This window comes from Peromyscus leucopus, chromosome 7 (assembly GCF_004664715.2).
Source record: "Peromyscus leucopus breed LL Stock chromosome 7, UCI_PerLeu_2.1, whole genome shotgun sequence".
NCBI lineage: Eukaryota > Metazoa > Chordata > Mammalia > Rodentia > Cricetidae > Peromyscus > Peromyscus leucopus.
This window is the reverse complement of record NC_051069.1, coordinates 110,222,146-110,240,484: the sequence shown is the minus strand read 5'-3', so window position 1 is coordinate 110,240,484 and position 18,339 is coordinate 110,222,146. Positions and strand designations below refer to the sequence as shown.

General features: G+C 49.1%; 1 protein-coding gene and 1 long non-coding RNA gene across 3 annotated transcripts; one reads left to right on the top strand and one right to left on the bottom strand.

Annotated features, from left to right (window-relative positions):
• Positions 1-4,448: 4,448 nt before the first annotated feature.
• LOC119088378 lies at positions 4,449-6,761 on the bottom strand. Its single transcript, XR_005092054.1, has 2 exons — positions 6,540-6,761; positions 4,449-4,945 (listed from the first exon to the last, which is right to left on the bottom strand). It is a non-coding gene; the product is annotated as an uncharacterized LOC119088378 (long non-coding RNA).
• Positions 6,762-6,813: 52 nt separating this feature from the next.
• On the top strand, positions 6,814-18,265 carry Lyzl4 (lysozyme like 4). 2 transcript variants are annotated; one of them, XM_037208053.1, is made up of 5 exons: positions 6,814-6,991; positions 13,286-13,513; positions 13,640-13,789; positions 14,797-14,875; positions 18,021-18,265. In XM_037208053.1, the coding sequence occupies exons 2-5, from the start codon at positions 13,375-13,377 to the stop codon at positions 18,088-18,090; spliced, it is 438 nt and encodes a 145-aa protein (XP_037063948.1). In that variant the 5' UTR covers positions 6,814-6,991; positions 13,286-13,374; the 3' UTR covers positions 18,091-18,265. The 2 variants fall into 2 exon arrangements, with proteins under 2 accessions (XP_037063948.1, XP_037063949.1); XM_037208054.1 differs by lacking the exon at positions 6,814-6,991 and adding an exon at positions 12,589-12,723.
• The last annotated feature ends 74 nt before the right edge of the window (positions 18,266-18,339 follow it).

Here is an 18,339-nt window from a genome sequence, read left to right as displayed (position 1 = left end):
TGAGATCACAGCTCCCACCTTGAGCACCTAGGCTAAAAGAGGGCAGATTGTAGAAGAAATAACCAGTATGTCATCAGGGGAAGGGTGAGGGGACCACGGGAAGCCAGACCAACAAAGTTCTGCCTCATCAAGGAAGGGATGAGAGATGGCACTGGAGACACAGGTCCTCGGGTTTATGTCTAGACTCCAGGGCGAAGACCCACATCTTGAACAGTTTGTCAACAGAACCACGACCCAAGGACTTGCTTGTTCTGAGATAACAGCAGAGAGTAGACCAAACTGAGATCTCGTATTTATATTATCATCTTTAGTGTTTTCCATATAAAATACAGAATTTGCTGTTTAAATGCCCCCTTTTTTGGAGGGGGGTTCAGGGTACCAGGTATCTAGCCCAGACTGGCCTTGAACTTACTATGTAGCTGAGGGTAGCTGTGAACACCTGATCTTCCTGCCTCTACCTGCTCAGCACTGGTCTTGTATATGAGCACATACTACCACACTTGGGTTGTATTAGTGCTGATTCTCAAGGGTCCCCAGAATTCAGTGTGGAATAGCATCTCTCTGTGTCCCATGGCATCTTGATTTGACCACAAAGGGCTGCCTCACGCCTGGCTGGGGAGCCAGCTCCTGTTCTCACGTATGAACAGCCCCAATTTGTCCACACCGGCAAGCTGCTCCTCACAGGCAAGGAAAGGCCCTTTGGGAGCTACTTCCCCTCAGTGACTCAGAGGCCTCACACAGGCTGATATGCTCCTGCTAATCCCCAGCCAGGGCTCAGTGTGGGCACTGTTGACACCAGATAATGTCAGTCTGGCTGATACAGTGACCGGTGGGCAAACACAGGTGGCAGAATCCCCGACTTCCTGAGCATCCACTATCAGAGACGCATTGAAGTTGAAACATGAAAAGACCTATGCCCTCACCCTTTGCGTGTGCTGGGAGATGAGGTTATCCCTGATCCACATGGTAAACAGCCACCTCTCATTTCCCCTTCAACCTGAACTGTGGATTTTAATTGGGTACAAAATCTGCTTGGCATTTTGCTTGTTTTCCTCATCTATAGGATGCAAAGGCTAGTCCAGAGTTGCTTAGAATTCTGTGTGCACACAAATCACTGTTCACTCTGGTGTGTGTGTGTGTGTGTGTGTGTGTGTGTGTGTGGAGAGAGAGAGAGAGAAAGGGGGGAGGAGGTACGGGTGCTTGCATGTATGGCACACATGCTGAGGTCAGAAGACAGTCTTGGTGTTGGTCCTCAGGCACCTTCCACCTCTTCTTTGAAACAGGGTGTCTCACTGGCCCGGACTTCACCATGTAAGCCATTTTAGTCAGCTCACAAGCCCCAGAAGACTGCTGTCTCCCAGCTGTGGAGTTGGAGCTACAGGTGTGTCCTGGCTTCCTTTTCACCAAAACTCCCAACCCGTGTTTGTGATATAAGTGACTCAGTCATGACGTGACTAACTCAGCCGTCTTCTCAGGCCAAAATGTGATTTTTTTTTTTACTCATGGCCTCGTGGCCCTCTGTTTCTTTCCTGTTGTGGGGTGTCACCGTGGGAGGTAGTGAATTGATGGATTGGTCAGTTAACTGAATTGACACTTCAGTCATTGGAAGATTGTGTTCGAACAGACCCGTCGGGTAAGTCAAGTCATCCCTCACTCAGAGTCAGTCATTTATTCATTCATACATCGTCTTCTGTTTCAGGGCCCAGGAAAAACCCTGCCTACTGCTTATCTCTCCCATGACAGGGGTGCAGGAGGTGAGGAGGGGGGGCTCCACCTCAAGTGTACCTCCTGTGGATCCATGACTCCTTTTTGGAGCTATGTCCTGTCTTCCTGCAACCCTGCGACCTGATGCCTCATGCCTTCCACTGTCCCTTTCAACGCACCTTGGAGGGCTGTCTGGGTGAGGTGGCCCTGCCGTTTTTCCCATCTCTTTTGTGATGTGGGCTCATAAGGCTCCGGGGATCAGAATGGCATTCCACCTCCCACCATGCCAAGTCGTGACAGGTCTTCTGCCTGCTCCCTGTGCAGTATTTCTCCTGGCACAGCCTGAGGTCTTTCTCCATCTTTGCACTGCATTGTGGGTAGCTGAGGGAAGCTTTGTCCTCACCGGGGTAGCAAGAAGAGTGTTCATAAAAGAGTGTGTCCACCTCCCTCCGCCTTTCGTGGCCTTTCTTCAGGCTGTGAACATACTTCCCTTCAGACAACCCTTAGTGAGTGCTCAGGAGCAGAGCTGTCCTCCTGATGCCAGCTCCATATTTTAAGCTCAGAAGCAGCACCACCGCTAGGAACATTTAGATTTGAAAAGGAATGCATGGTAGCCACACAGATTCCTCAGAGCAGTTGGGAGCTTACAGCATCAAGAGACAATACGGGACTAAATGGGGTTCGTGTGGCTTAGTCTGGAGGTGGTGGCTGCTGACATTGTCCTGTGGGGGCACTGATGTGGGGGCACTGATGTCAGGCTCGGGATGGTGCTGCTGCGGTCCTCTGGTCCGCTGCCACCCTATCATCAGCAATAAAAACATCATACTTCACGTAGCTGGGCTTAAGGAAGAAGCAAATTGGCTTAAAAAGGGACCCCTCCTTTGTCTCTCTCATGAGGATGCCCGTCAGAATCCTCTTCTCCTCCATCCTCCTGTCAAAGCTGGTCTGGACACCAGCTAAGGGCAGGGCCCACCTTCTTTGGCATGATCTCTGTCCCACACAACATTGGGACTCATCTAAGATGTTTTAGCTGCATGCCCAACCCTCTTTCTTTGGGATTCGGAACTCTGAATTCTGGTTTGGGGCCCTGTCACAGTCTTACACATGTGTGAATGTGCTGGACTGAGTGCACTCACTGCCCATCATCCTTCAGCTCCAGCATGGCTCCGTGGGCCACTGGGAAAAGAAGTAATGTGAGCTGCCAGTGAAGGGTGCCGCACGGGATGGCTTTGACTGAAGGTGTCACAGAAGGAAATGACTTTGCAAACAGGTAAAGAAGAATGTTTTCAGTGTGCTCTTCTATCTCAGAGTGGGATTGGCTACCTGGACATTTTCTAGGCTTGTGTGGATACTGTACAGATGTGGATGCTGATATCAGTGCAGATACAAATACAATTATTGATTGTGGTTCCTGAGGATGTCAGTTCAGCAATACAGGCCATCTGTCAGTGAAGGTTCTGAAGAGGGCTGATGTGTGCCGGTGCTGGGGCACACTCAAGGACCTCTACTCAGTAAGGGCAACTGTGACTCGGGGGGTTGGAGCTGGGTTCTTGTCCCCAGCTGAGACAGCAACCGGGTCTAGTTTCCAGGTCCTTGACTTCTCCAAAGGCCTTGAGGCTTAACACTCCTGCTTTGGGTCCCCCCACCACCACCATTAGACAGACCCTCTGAAAGTCGACTACAGATGTTGTAGCATTTTGCTCCAAAATACTTGGACTGGGCTATCAAGAGCAAGGACAGAACCTTCCCAACTAATGCCACCCAGGCTCTTAGTTGAAGTCCCACACATGTCCTTTATAGCTCTTCTATTTTCTTTTGTTTATGAATGTGTGTGTGTGCTTGTATGTGCACACATGTGGAGGTGGTGGTTAGCATTGGTTGCCTTCCTCAATTTCTCTCCATCTTGATTTTTTTTTTTTTTTTAAGCTGGGGTCTCTCACTGAATCTAGAGCTCACTGATTGGCTAGGCTGGCCAGCCAATAAGCTCTAAGGATCCATCTGTGTGAGATGGCGCTGCCCTGTGCTTGGTGCTGGGATTACAGATGGGTGCCTGGTTTTCAGAGTGGTGCTGGGGATTGAATTCAGGTCCTCAGGCTTGCGTGGCAGGCACTTTTCCATCTCCTCAGCCCCTACGGCTATTTTTCTTTTTTTAGATCCCAGAACCCAGCCAGAGATTACAAATTGCCCTTAGCTATTATGAAGCTTTAGTCTTACCCAGTGGCATGTGGTTTCCAGCCCCCTCCACTCTTCCTGATTCTGAATCTTCTGTTTTTCAGGACATTTGCATTCAGTGCGTGTGTCTTCATGATCACTTAGGTTAAATATTTCTGGAGGGGGAGGGGTCTAAGAAAGACCCAGGAGATGCTGTGTGCACAGTGTTCGGCTCTGTCCCACCACCCGGACACCACACTTCATACCTTGGTGAGGATAGTTTTTGCTTTGCTGCTCTTGGCAAACCTGGAGGGAAGGAAACTGCACCAACTCATTTTCTGATTCTAAGTGACCCAACCTGAATCAGAATGGCCTCCACACAAATGGGGATTTATTGTCTCGTGGAGCCAGCAGGTGATATTTTCTAGATTTAATTTGCTGAACCTCAGGTTGGATATCATGTCATCACACATAGATTTGGTCACTTCTGTTTCTCTCTGTAGTCAAAGATGGTCTGACTGCTAACCCTCCTATCCCGCGCGTGCTTGGCAAATTGCCAGCTGAACCATGCGCCCGCCCCATTTCCTCAACCCTTTGCCATTTCCCTTCTGTGGGATTTATTCACCAGAGGCAATTTTAGCTGAAGGCTTACTGACTTTAGCGTCAACCAACCGCACCACAAAGGGGCACTCACCTTGAAGGACAGCTTTGCTCCCAAGGCCCAGGGATGGCCTCACTGCTCCCTTCTCCTGAAGCTGGAGTCGTCATATGTAGCCTCCTCCCTCGTCTTCCTTGAACTGCCCCGAAAGGCCTGCACTGGAGCAATGTCCTGGCGCCAGACACCTGCTCATCAGGAACCTCAGGCGAGGACCAGGGCGTGTGCTGCTCGCTTCTTCAGAGGACGTGGAGCCCTCAGTCGCCCTCAGTCCCCTCCACTGGCACTGGGACACCGCGGTACTGGTGGGCAGCGGACGGAGACGGGTGTCAGGTCAACTGTGTCGCTGTCTTGCTGGTGCTGTTTTTGGCCATCTTCTGAGGCTTGCTTTGCACATCCATTCCTGGTGCGGGCTCTGCGCTGTGTCACACGTCTCTGTGGAGAAACGGAAGCACACAGAGGAAGACTAGCTGCCCCGAGGCCACACAGCCAGTTAGGGGCAAATGCAAAACCAAGTTGGTCCAGTCAAATCCATGCTCCAGGGGGTAGCATATTATTACTTTGAGTAATAAACACTTCAAATTTCAAAGGCCTTTTTAACTCAACCTCAGTTCTGCCAATGCAGCCCAAAGCAGCCATTAGACAATATGTAAATGATTGGACATGGCTTCATTCCAAAAGAACTGTTACAATAACAGCTGGCTGGATTTAGCTCCTGTGCTGGGACTGTCAGTCCTTGCCCTCAACCAGCAGCAATAATGGTAGCATGGGGCATGCTTCCCAGGACGTCCCAGTGACCTCTCTGTCCTCACCCAAGTAGGTGTTTCCACAGATGAATAAGAAGTCTGCACAAACAGCAATGGGTATAGGGAAGGCAGAGGTTCTAGAAGCCAGGACAACTAGGACACCTCTGCTCTCCCCTGAAGAGACATGGTCTCCTGCCTAGAGGCTTTAGAGTGTGCTGACTCAAGATGATCCTCAAAAGCTATTTAGAAGTTCATCAAGTTGCATGATGCTCTCTGGCATGAGTAGCAATGGATGCTCCTTCACCTTGGCTATGGGGTTAACGGCAGCCAGACAACCCCTCAGTGCTGACATGCCAGCTGAGGTGAGTGTAAGGCTGGGGCAGGTGGGACTATCCACACTGGACACAGGTCGGTCACCCTAGCTTAAGGTAACAATAAAAGTAAGTTAAGTACTTTGAGAAACTTGAAAAATGCAACTTATCAAAAAGTATTTTGCCGAAGGAGTAAATGTAGAGTAAGTTTTAAACATCTTGAAGGCTCAGAAGGGAGGGTCAGGAGAGGTTGTTTTGCTTGTTTTTACATCATTGCTTCACTTCACAGCAATAGAAACTCCAAGTGAGACACAATGTAGTATATAGTGTACACACACACACACACACACACACACACACACACACACACGCACACACGCACACTCATATAGCACTGTGATTGATAATACCTAAAGAAAGACCGATGCTGAGAGTTGCTGATGCACTTGTGGGTCTAAGTGTTTGTGGCTGGTCTGTCTCCACTTTCTCATTTTAAATCAATTGTGCAATTACCAGATATAACTGAGCTAGCCAGAACACTTCAGTGTTTCCAAGAGACCAGCTTTCCCTCTCTCATCTTAAGGTCGTTTGTCTTTTGAAACCTAACAATAACCCCAGCACTTTTTCATGTCTCAAATTAAGTTGCCAAGGTCCCACGAGAGAGCCTTCTTGATCCCGGGGCCTTGTGAGCAGACACACTGACTGAAGGCTCTTCTGTCATGTTCCACCTGTGGGAATGTAATGGTTGGCAGAAGACTGTCCTGGCAAATGTGTCCTAAGCTTTGGGACATCAAAATGTGTTACTAGCAAAGGGGATTTCAGATATGATGAAGGCCGAGGGCCTTGAGAGCAGGGGGTTTCCCTAAAGTCTGGGTGGACCAGTCTAGTGGCCAAAGTCTTCAGCATGGTAGAAGAGGTGACCTGAGGAAAGAGGACAGCATAAGGTCGTGGTGGGAGAGCATATGGACTCACCCTTGATGGCTCTGATGACCAGAGTGAGAAGTACAGGCAGCCCTCAGCAGTTAGGGTGGCCTCCAGCCGACAACCCTCAACTTGTGAGAACCATATTCTCACAACACCACCTTTACTGTCTCCAGAAGGAGCCTGGCCCGGCCAGCACCCTGCTCTGAGTCTTCTGAGGCCCACATCAGGCAGCAGTGGCAGAAAGCTAACAACACCATTTCAATGGAGACGGATTCCTGCCCTTTTCATAACATTCTGGTTCACAGATGTCATAGAGAAGGTTCTAGAAGAGTTGCTCATGGAGTGGGATCGACGGTGTAGAAACTCTTGTGTGAAGACAAAAGAGTTACCAAGTAATTGGCACCCAAGAAAGCCCCGGGGACCCAGGGCAGGCAGAGCACTCAGCCTGCAAGCAACGTGGAGGCAGCTGCGGAGCCTTGGACACCCTGCTGGGCTGGCAGGTGGGCCTTGGTGGGGAGGCGCAGACAGGTACAGGCCGCCCAGTTGCAGAGCACACTTGTCAGCAAAGTCCCCTCTGGATCATCTGGAGACAAGTTTCGGAAGGGTAGTTTCGCTCATTCTTTAAACGAGATCAGTGAGAATCAGCCATCACCAGGCACTAGCCTGTGGGGAGGAGACAGCATTCCCACTGCTCATATTCTAGTCTGAGAGCAAAGTCATAAGCAAGAGAACAAATTAACACTCGGATTTCTGTTAGGGTGTATCACAAAGACAACCAAAGCCACCTTCCCTGATGGGTCGGCAACCAGGGCTAAAACCATGGTGGTTGGAGGAGTCTGCTCTAGGTAGAAGGAGCAGCTGGTGCAAAGGGCATGTGGTAGGGATGGTTGATGTGGTCATGTGGGAAGGTGTGGTCATGTGGGAGGGTGTGGTCATACGGGAATGTGTGGTCAAGAGAAAGTGTGCGGGGAGCCTGTGGAAGAAGAGATGAAGGAAGAGCCAGGAGTGATTTGGGGTCAGACTGCAGAGTTGCTCAGGGACCAGATCGGGGGAACTGAGCAAATCGTGTGTGTGTTTGTGGGGGGTGTTGTTGGAAACCCATAATTAGTTAGAGATGTTGGTGACCTGGGCAAGGATGGGGGCAGACAGGCAGATCTGGATTAAACAGATCTTTGCCACCTTTGCCCCTATTAAAGGTTTCATCTGGGCTTTAGAACAGCATCCATGTTCCTGGTGGAGGGAGGGAAATGAGAGCCTGTTTTTTACCAGCTGCAGTAGGACCTGGCCTGGGAAAGACAGACATTTCCTGAAATACTGTTTGCTCAACTGGAAAATGTCAACACGGGCTTTCTCCACATGCATAGAAATTCAGTTATTAATGAGGACCCAGGGCATGCAATCAGAACTCAGAACAAGGCTGTCTCCAGAGCATGAGCGTTGCTGTATTGAACTCATTTGCTCAGCACAGTTAGGCTAGGAGTGTTTTCCTCTATGTGACAGGCAAGGAGACAAGCACAGAGAAGTTGAGCAACTTGGCTAAGGTCACTGCTGGGGTCTCTGACATCACAGCTCTCAGGGGAAAGCAGTGATTGGGGCCCAGGCTATCTAAGTACCAAGGCTGACTTTGCAATTGGTGTCCCAGACACCACCTCTTCTGGGACAGTGGTCAAGTGTACAACTAACCTCACAGCTGGACTAAACAGATGTTTGCCACCTTTGCTCCTATTAAAGGTTTCATCTGAGCTATTAGTTCATGACAGAGAGCAATTTTATTTTCCAGAGGTTATGTTGCTTGTTACAGAGGGAACCATGTAACTGAAGTTTTCTCCGGTCCTGCCCAGCCCCATGGACCCCACAGCTGCTTATAAAATAATCACTCAGAAGCTTATATTAATTAAAACTGCTCAGCCATTAGCTTAGGCCTACCACTGACTAGCTCTTACACTTAAACTCAGCTCATTTCTGTTAATCCATATGTCACCACGTGTTCCATGGCTTTACCTGTGTGCCATTACATGCTACTCCCTGGACGGCAGGCTGGTGTCTCCTCCTCAGTTCTGTTTTTCCTTCCCAGAATTCTCCTTGTCTGCTTATCCCACCTATACTTCCTGTCTGGCTACTGGCCAGTCAGCATTTTATTTATCAACCAATCAGAGCAACACATTCACACCAGAGTGATAGCACCTATCATTTCCCCTTTTCCTTCTATCTAAAAGGAAGGTTTTAACTTCAACGTAGTAAAATTACATATAATAGAACAGTAATCAAGCAAGAATTACAGTTACAATATCTAGACTTTGTATTTTGTCAAGTTAAAGAAAATATTCTATCATCTATCCTATATTTGTGAGTCTAAAGTTTCATATCTAATTTTATCTTTTGTCATAACCAAGGAAAATTATAACTATCTAGTCTTCAACTACATCAAAGACCTCAGAAGGATATAATATTATCTAAGTAAACAGGAAGATCATTGTAAGCAACCTCCAAAAATCTAGAATGACAGAGACAGCTGGCTGCCTGGACAGTCACGCAAAGTTCCTCTGTAACATTAAGGCATCCTTCTTCAGCCTACAGGCCTAGAGTCTCTCAGTTGCTTCTCTCTGTGTCCTATAGAATGTCTGGCAGTTCCTCTGTGAAGCAGGAACCTGAACGACCATCTCAACTTGCAAAGTTCAGTGGTCACCTTCCCATGGGTCCTGTATGTCCAGTCAACACAACATTTGCCAAGCAGTCCGGCAAGAACAATTTCTTGCCCAAATGGCTATTTTTGCCAAGAAGAAGATAAACTCCATATGGAATGTCTTTGATGCCCATTTTTCTCTTTGAAGTAAATCGGTGCTGCCAGAGACAGATGTGTCTCACTGTCCAGAAAGTCTAAGTTTTAAAAACATTTTAAATGCCATAGTCTGTAGGTCTTTGAAGTGCTTGAAGATTACCTAACTAATTGAATTATATCTATGTATACCTAGAAAACTTAACATGACTATAAGTTTGACTATCATAGAAGACATTATCAATCTTATTTCTTAATTATCCATTATAATTTAAATGAGTTACATAAACATAACACCTTAAACAAGAGTAGAAATACATGTATATTTATAATATAACAAAATCAACTCCAAATTTGTATCAATAAACCAAAATCCATAGCAATGTAAAACACTTTTAAACAAGTTGTTACTATTTATCCTATCCTATCTATATCCCCTTTTCTTCTTTAGAAAGAGATTGCATTTATAATCAACCTGCTTTAAATAAAAATAAACATTCATAAACAATATTTTGGGAATTTGGGCATAACTTCTCATATTACTAAGGGCAGTATGGCAATCTGATGGGGATCCTGAGAAAATTAAGAATTATGATCAAGTCCTGACTGAAGTAGTCTGTGACGCTGTATTCTCTGAGCCAGTTGCCTTGAAGCTGTTTTTGAATGTTGGATCATCTGGGCTATGGTGTCATCGGAGACCTTTCAGGGGGTCTTGGCTGCTCAAACCTGATGTATCTTAATCTGGAACAAATCCATAGCCTCTTGCTTCCTGTGGAAACAAAAGCAGAGCCTCCTTTCCAAAGCAACATATCCTTAGATCCAAATTTTGAAGTCAAGATACCATATATATATATATATATATATATACATACATATACATATATATACATATATACACATATATGTATATATATGCTTAATTTAGCAGCCTTTACAATCAAATGTCTTTCTGCAGTTAAAAATATCAAGGACAACACAATCCAGATTCTCTGTATAATATCCATCTTTACATGGCTTATTTTTTATACTACTTTTACTGTCTCTCTAAAGACTTTATTTTTTTAAACTATTTCTTTATATAACTGTCTATATTCATTTTCTTCTCTCTTCCAAGCCTACGTGCATTTTTACACACACTGTAAACCATTTAAAGTCTTGTTCCATTTGAATCTGCCTTATTGTTAATCTATTGCTTTAAACTGCAGCATTACTAGGACTGAAATGGCAGCTTTGGCTGCTGGCTCTGCCCGCCTCAGCTTCCCAACATGGTGGAACTGTTTACCACCAGCTCTGGGAACCAGGCTGTCCCCTGACTCTAGGAGGAAAGTGGGTCTATGCTGCCATCCAGCAGTGTGTAGCCCAAAACCCACCCTCCCTCCCTCCCTCCTCCCTCCCTCCCTCTCTCCCCCTCCCTCCCTTCCCCCTCCCTCCTTCCCTCCCTCCTTCCCACCCTCCCTCCTTCCCCCTCCCTCCCTCCCTCCCTCTCCCTCCCTCCCTCTCTCCCCCCTCCTCCCTCCTCCTCCCTTCCTCCCCTCCCTCCCTCCCCTCCCCCCTTCCTTTCTTTTTTCTTTTTACCACAAGTGTGATGTGTGGCTTGGAGACGCCTCTGTGTAATGTGGCATAGGTCAAGCCCGCATGCCATGAACCTGCCATAGAGTAGCTCAAGCCCACATGTTGCGGTGTCTCGCAGCTCGCACGAGACATGAAGCAGGAGCCTGTTTTTGGCTCCGTTTATAACTGCTTATTAAATATTCTCAGGTTTCAGGTGGAAACTCGAGCTGCTGGGCACCATTTGTATCTGAAGTTTTCTCCAGTCCTGCCCAGCCCCACGGACCCCACAGCTGCTTATAAAATAATCACTCAGAAGCTTATATTAATTAAATCTGCTCAGCCATTAGCTCAGGCTAACTACTGACTAACTCTTACACTTAAACTCAGTGCATTTCTGTTAATCTATATGTTACCACATGTTCTGTGGCTTTATCTGTGTGCCATTACATGCTGCTCCCTGGACGGCAGGCTGGTGTGTCCTCCTCAGTTCTATTTTTCCTTCCCAGAATTCTCCTTGTCTGCTTATCCCACCTATACTTCCTGTCTGGCTACTGGCCAACCAGCATTTTATTTATCAACCAATGAGAGCAACACATTCACAGCACACAGAGTGATGTCACCCGTCAGAACCACACACCTGGTAACACAAGAATGGAAAGATTTCTGTGTGGCTCTGGTTGGAGGGTACGGCCCATCATGGTGGGGGAGGCATGGTCACACGAGTGTGAGACGACTCCTCACATTCATAAAAGCACAAGGTGATGTGTCACATTGTGTCTGTAGCCAGGAAGCAGAGGACAGCTGGGAAGTGTCACCTCTGAAAGGCTCTGCAACCCTCCAGAGATAGTGTCACCACCTGGGGGCCAAGACTTTAAACACATGAGCCCAAGGGGAACAGTTCACACCTAAACCACCCCCAGGTGTGCCAGGACTCCAATCCTCAGAGGACTTCCTAGCCCAAGCCATGACTGTGAACCCTTAGTGTTGGAGAATGTCACCTGGAGAATGTACTTACACCTGTGAACGGTGACACACAGCAGTGTGAGGGTGACTGTTCACCGGTCAGTAGTGACAGAGTGTGGGGACGCTGGGAAGAGACTAGGTCCCACTTTCCAGTTGTATCTTCTCTTTTGAGACATGGAATAAAAACCAAAAACAGGATTCTCACTCTTTAAGGGTCAAGGAAGGGACTGTGACCAGTGAGAGCTGGGGCGGGGCGGGAGGGAAGGGAGACCGCTTTAGGACCAACCAGCCTTGGGGTAGTTACCAGGGTGGAGAACAGAAGATGGAGAGCAGCATGTGGGTGGGGGTGGTGTAGAGAGCCCTGTGGATGGGGAAGGGCCGTGTTCAAGGGCACCAAGGTGAGACTCTGGTGGGACACGGTAGAAGGGGCGTGGCACTTGCAGACAGGCCCGGGCAGGGTGTCCTGTGAGTTCTCAAGGGCTGAGTTGCTTCCTCTGGATGAAGCTCAGCAGGGTAAAGGTTCTAGAGAGCTTGGAAAACAAGGCCTAAGTGTGGCAAGGGATGGCGCGCCAGCGGCATCTCAAGGTGACGTTTGTACATGTTTGGGGCTATTGCTCAGTTGTACTTGAAGGTGGCAGCGTGGACCTGAGCAGGTGAAAGGTTTAGATGCCACTGCAGAGGTGGAGAAGGTGAGGTCAAGAGTCAGTCATCTGAGTGACCACCCACCATTACAGACTAGGAGGTAGAGCACTGTGAGGTCAGTGGCTTGTCTTCTGGGACTGTTTCCTGTGTGGACAGCCAGGGAAAGGTCAGTGAGATTGTAGACAGAAAACCTAAGACTGTTGTAAAAGCATAAGGCGGATGGGGCATGTTGTAGGCTAAAAGGCATCAATGGAACTAATTCAACATGGCGGACAGGTGGTGCTCAGTGATGTACATACAGTGAGTTATGCCCCTCTCCCTCCTCCTCTCCCTCCCCTCCCCTCTCCCTCCTCCTCTCCCTCCTCCTTGCCCTCTTCCATCCTCCTTTTCTCTTTCTCGTCCTTCTCTTTTTCCTCTTCTTCCTCTTTCTCTTCCCCCTTTCCTCCTTCTCTTCCTTCTCTTCTCCCTCCTCATCTCCTCCCCTCAGCCTCTCTCCTTTATCCCCTCCCCTCAGCCCCTCCCCCTTCCTCCCTCCCTCTCAGCCCCTCCTCCTTCTTCCCAAAATGTCCATAACAAGTTTGACTTCCACAATAGACTCTACTCAGTAGAGGGAGAGGAAAGGACTCGCGCGTCCATGTCTATTGATGGAACCAAATGGCAGAGCTAGAATCCAAGATGCCGCTGGGTCTTTCTGGGAGGCAGAAGATTTCCAGAGTGTAGTTTCCTCAGCAAATGGGAGGTCTGGGTGAGATGGGCCTCAGGCACCCATGTTTGCAGGAGCAGAGAATCGAGGTGGGACCCTCTATCACTGGCAGGCAGGCGATGCCGTCTTTGTGGACACTCCCAATGCCCCCTTCCTTAGTGCCGCTCTGTCCCCTGGGAAGTGCAGTGTCCCTGTGACCTTGGATTCAGCTGGCATCCCCAGCCCCGAGCCGCCAGAGTGTGGAGAAGATGCGGGCACACCTCGTGCTTCTGCTCATCGGCTCCTTCCTGACACCGATTGGTGCTTCCATCTTGGGGCGCTGCGTAGTGGCTAAGAGGCTCCACGATGGAGGCTTGGATTACTTTGAGGGCTACAGCCTTGAAAACTGTGAGTAGGATCCTTAGCCCCTCTCTCCTCCCCTCCTGACCTCCATTCCCTCCCCCGCCACCCCTGCCCGCCACCCCTGCCCTACACCCAGCGTCTTCTCACACCTCATGCTGTTTCACCTCTTAGGGGTGTGCCTGGCTTATTTTGAGAGCAAGTTCAACCCCTCGGCTGTCTACGAGAACTCACAATGTGGCTACACTGGCTATGGCCTATTTCAGATCCGAGACAATGAGTGGTGTGACCACGGCAAGAACCTCTGCAAAGTGTCCTGCACCGGTGGGTCCCTTCCTTCCCAGCTCTCAGGGCACTGGAGGCTGCAGAGCTTACACATTTGGAGAAGACAGGAGGAGGGAACTGGCCTGGGCTGTGTCTAAAGTTTGTCCCTGGGAGGTAGGGTCCCTGAGAGGTGGCTGTTGGGAAAGGACATGCTAGCCTGAGAAGGAACAAGGATAGGAACCAAGCCAAGTGGGCCCAGGGGGCGCTGGGATGCTGGGATGCTGGGAGCAGGGGCGGGGAGCAGAGCCCAGCTGGAAAGATTGCTCTTTCTGTCCTATGTCACCCATGCTTCACCGCTCTTTCCGTAAGGGGACCCATGCTGTCACCATGACAGTCAGAAGTGGCTGTAGGGAAGAGACAGGACTGGCCAGCACACAGGGAATATATCTGCCCCTTTTAAAGGGACCTAAGAACCTGTGGCCGCGAGGAAGCGGCTGGCCAGGATCCACTGCTGTGTTCTGTGAGTTTCTGGGGCTTTATCAGGAACTTCCCTGGGCCCTTTGCAGGTATCAGTTTGTTTAATGTTCACAGTGGCCTCTCAGGAGTAGGCAATTGGTTCTATTTCTATTTTATAAATGGGGAACTGGGACCCAGAAACAGTGAGTCTACTCATGACTGGTGAGTGGAGCTAGGGGCAGACACAAATTCCTGAGGTGTCTCTGCAGCACACGGTCTAAGTGTTAACCCCGGTGTCTCCAGGTTTCATTAAAGACGCATTTCCCTCTGCCCTGATTGGTGAGGAGTGGCCCAGGGTCTTCAGCTTCTGGGGGGACCTACATCACCCACCCACACATCAGTCTTCTCCCAGGCTGCACCAGGCTCAGAAGCCTCTGTCACCTCTCCGTTCTGTCTTCTAAAGTCCACTGCTCACTCACCTGTGCCCCCTGCCTTTGACCTGTCTTGAATGGCTGGCGGTGGGGGTGAGCAATGGCAAGTGAGGTGTGTGGTGGAAAGACACGCTGGTGTCCTCGAATGCACAGCCTCATTCCGTTCCACTTCCTTTGCAGCTTTACTGAATCCGAACTTAAAGGATACAATTGAATGTGTCAAGAAAATTGTGAAAGGAAAGCAAGGAATGGGGGCATGGTAAGTGGCATGTCTGCCGCAGCCGGTGCTGTGTGGTATCTTCCTCTGGCCGTGACCAAATACCCAATAGAAGCAGCGGAAGGCAGGCAGGGGTGCAGCCTCATGTCAGAGCAGTCAGGAGGCAGGAGTGTGAGGTGGCCAGTCACGTGGTAGTCACAGTCAGGAAGTAATGAGGTGCATGCTGGGTCTCGGTTTTATTTTCCATTTGGTCAACCCAGGGCTCTTAGTCCATGGGATGGTGCCCACATTCAGGGCCCCCGCTCAGTGGACCCTCCCTGGAAGTCCTGTCATAAAGACTCGGAGGTGTGTGCTTTGGGTGAGTTTAAGTGAAGTTGACAGTGATGATCCACCGCCATGGCTCACATTAATAACTCTGTGGTGTGTGTGTGTGTGTGTGGTGTGTGTGTGTGTATGGTGTGTGTGGTGTGTGTGTGTGTATGTGTGTGTGTGTGGTGTGTGTGTGTGTGTATGGTGTGTGTGTGTGTATGGTGTGTGTGTATGGTGTGTGTGTATGGTGTGTGTGTGTGTATGGTGTGTGTGTGTGTGTGTGTGTGTATGGTATGTGTGTGTGTGTGTGTATGGTGTGTGTGTGTATGGTGTGTGTGTGTGTATGGTGTGTGTGTGTGTGTATGGTATGTGTGTGGTGTGTGTGTGTATGGTATGTGTGTGTGTGTGTATGGTGTGTGTGTGTGTGTGGTGTGTGTGTGTGTGTGTATGGTGTGTGTGTGTATGGTGTGTGTGTGTGTGTGTGGTCCGTGTGTGTGTGGTGTGTGTGTAGTGTGTATGGTGCGTGTGTGTGTGTGTGTGTGTGTGTGTGTGTGTGTGTGTGTATGGTATGTGTGTGTGGTGTATGTGTATGGTGTGGTCTGTGTGAGTGTGTGTGTGTGTGTGTATGGTATATGTGTGTGGTGTATGTGTGTGGTATATGTGTGTGTGGTGTGTGGTGTGTACGTGATGTGTGTGGTGTGTGTGTGTGTTATGTGTGTGGTGTGGTCCGTGCGTGTGTGGTGTGGTCCGTGTGTGTGTGTGTGTGTGTATGTGTGTGTGTGTGTGTGTGTATGGTATATGTGTGTGGTCCATGTGTGTGTGTGTATGTGTGTGGTGTGGTCTATGTGTGTGTGTGTTATGTGTGTGGTGTGGTCCGTGCGTGTGTGGTGTGGTCCGTGTGTGTGTGTGTGTGTGTGTGTGTGTGTGTGTGTGTGTGTGTGTGTGCAGTGCCTGTAGAACTCAGAAGAGGGCACCGCATTCCCTGGAGCTGGAGTTACAGGCAGTTGGGAACTGTCTGCGGTTGCTTTTCACTACTGGGCCACCTCCTGCACCTTCTCACTCATTTCGAACGTGTCCTTTATAAACTGGGGCTGGTCGGTGTTCGGAATTGCATCTGTGGCTTGTTGTCTTAGGTTTGTCATTTGTGCTTTGACTATGTGGATGGCATCTTCATCCTAGACGAGACCTAACCGTTTCTTAGAATCAAATCTCTCTGTCTTCTCTCTTGCGGCTTGTGGGTCTACGTGAAACCCCTTTCTTAGAAACGTCTTTAAGAACCGAGGAGGAGGCTCAGTTGATAAAGTACTCACCTTGAAAGCATGAGGACCCGAGTTTGATCCTCAGAACCTGTGTTTTAAAAAACGTTAAGTATGGTGACATGCATCCGTTGTAATCCCAGCACTGGGGAGGTGGAGATGGGTGGGTCCCTGGGCCTCACTGCAGCCAGCTCCAGACCAATGGGAGACCCGATCTCAAAACACAAGGTAGACCATGCCTGAGGAACAACACCTGATATTATCCTCTGACTTCCACGTGCATACACACACACAAACACACACCCCCACATTTGTACATCTGCACACTCATGAAAATACAAGTGCACATGAATTTAAGATATTTTATACTTGAGCCTTGAAAATAACTCCATTCACGTTTTCTCCATATCAGAACACTGCTGACGCCAAGTAAACCCTAGATATTTATGCTAAATTAAAAAGAAAAATAGAATTTTTATGATTTTATCCTTTTATACTTAAAATTTGGATTCCTCTGTAATTGATTTTGATATGAGAAGTGAGGTAGGTGGATCTTTAATTTCTGCTAAGTCTACTCATTATGGTCAACATCATGAGTCCATTTGTGCAATTTCACTGCTAACAGAGCAGATTGCACCCGATGGTGGAAATCTCCTTGTTAATGACAACTGTGCCTTTCATATGTGGTTTGGGCTTTCTCATTACTTGGTGAGCTTGGCTGAGTCTCTGGGATAAACACTAATGAGCAGAAGTCATCTTTATTGTGTGGCACTATGGAACAGTAAGCTGGGTCATGCTGGCTGAGGTGCCTTATTGTACAGACTCCTGGTAAGGCAGGCTCTGAGTAAACTGACATGCAGCCATGGATCTGCCACAGCTCAGACAGAGTCACCTTCCTGTTCTGTGTGAACAAGAGAGGAAAGAAGATCCTCCAGTCCTGGGGAACCCCTTCCCCACCATCTGCCCCTGGGCTGGGAGGAGCCTTGGGACTTCTGAGAATGTGGATGTGTATATTTTCTGCTACGCCACAGCTACAAGGGGCCAGGGACCACTTAGGGACTACCATGGGTCCCCATCCTGAAGATGAGCGGAGCCCTGCAAGGCTGAGGAGCAGTAGATGGAGTTAGGGACTTGGGTCCAGGTGTGGGCATTAGGGGCTGGAACTAGGGGAAAGACCACTGGGGACATCGGGAGGAAAGGTTAAAGGATCAGTCAGATCCCCAGGGAAAGTTAAGAGGGGAAGACGCTTCAGATGCTAGGGAATGAAGCAGGAACACAGACAGGTGGAAGGAGCCCAAGGCTGAGGACACACCTGGGACCCTGGGCTAGTCAAAGACCCCTGACGCTCTCTGAGAGGAGTGACTAATAGTTCACAAGGTTGTGGTGCCTCAGCTGGGTGGGGTTCCTGTGTGAGGCAGGGGCAGTGTGGGCACACCATGGAGGAAGCACCTGTATCCACACCAGGGTGAATACTAAGAAGCACAGAAGCCTGAGGAAATGTGTCCACACTGGGGAGACACAGAAGTCCCAGGGCCAGGCTGGTATGAACTGTGTGGCTCTGGGGACCCAAGCACTGACTCCAAGGAGTCACTGCTGACCACTCTCTGGCTTTCCCTCTGCAGGCCCACCTGGTCCAGGAACTGCCATCTGTCGGACACCCTAGAAAGGTGGCTGGATGGTTGTGATCTGTAGCCACCTGGGTGCTCCTGCTGTGCTGGCCAGCCATGTCCTGTGACTAAGGATGCTTTTCTGTTTGCTGCTCCGATCCATCCAGTTATCTCACTGCTTGACAGCTCCAGATGGAAAAGGACAAAAGTCCACTTCATCCAGGGGTACAAGGTGCAGAATAAACCAGCTAATTACTCAACCTAGGCCTGAGGTCTCTGCCAGCGTCGTTACATTGTGAGTGCCATGGCCATCATCATTACCACTTACATGACT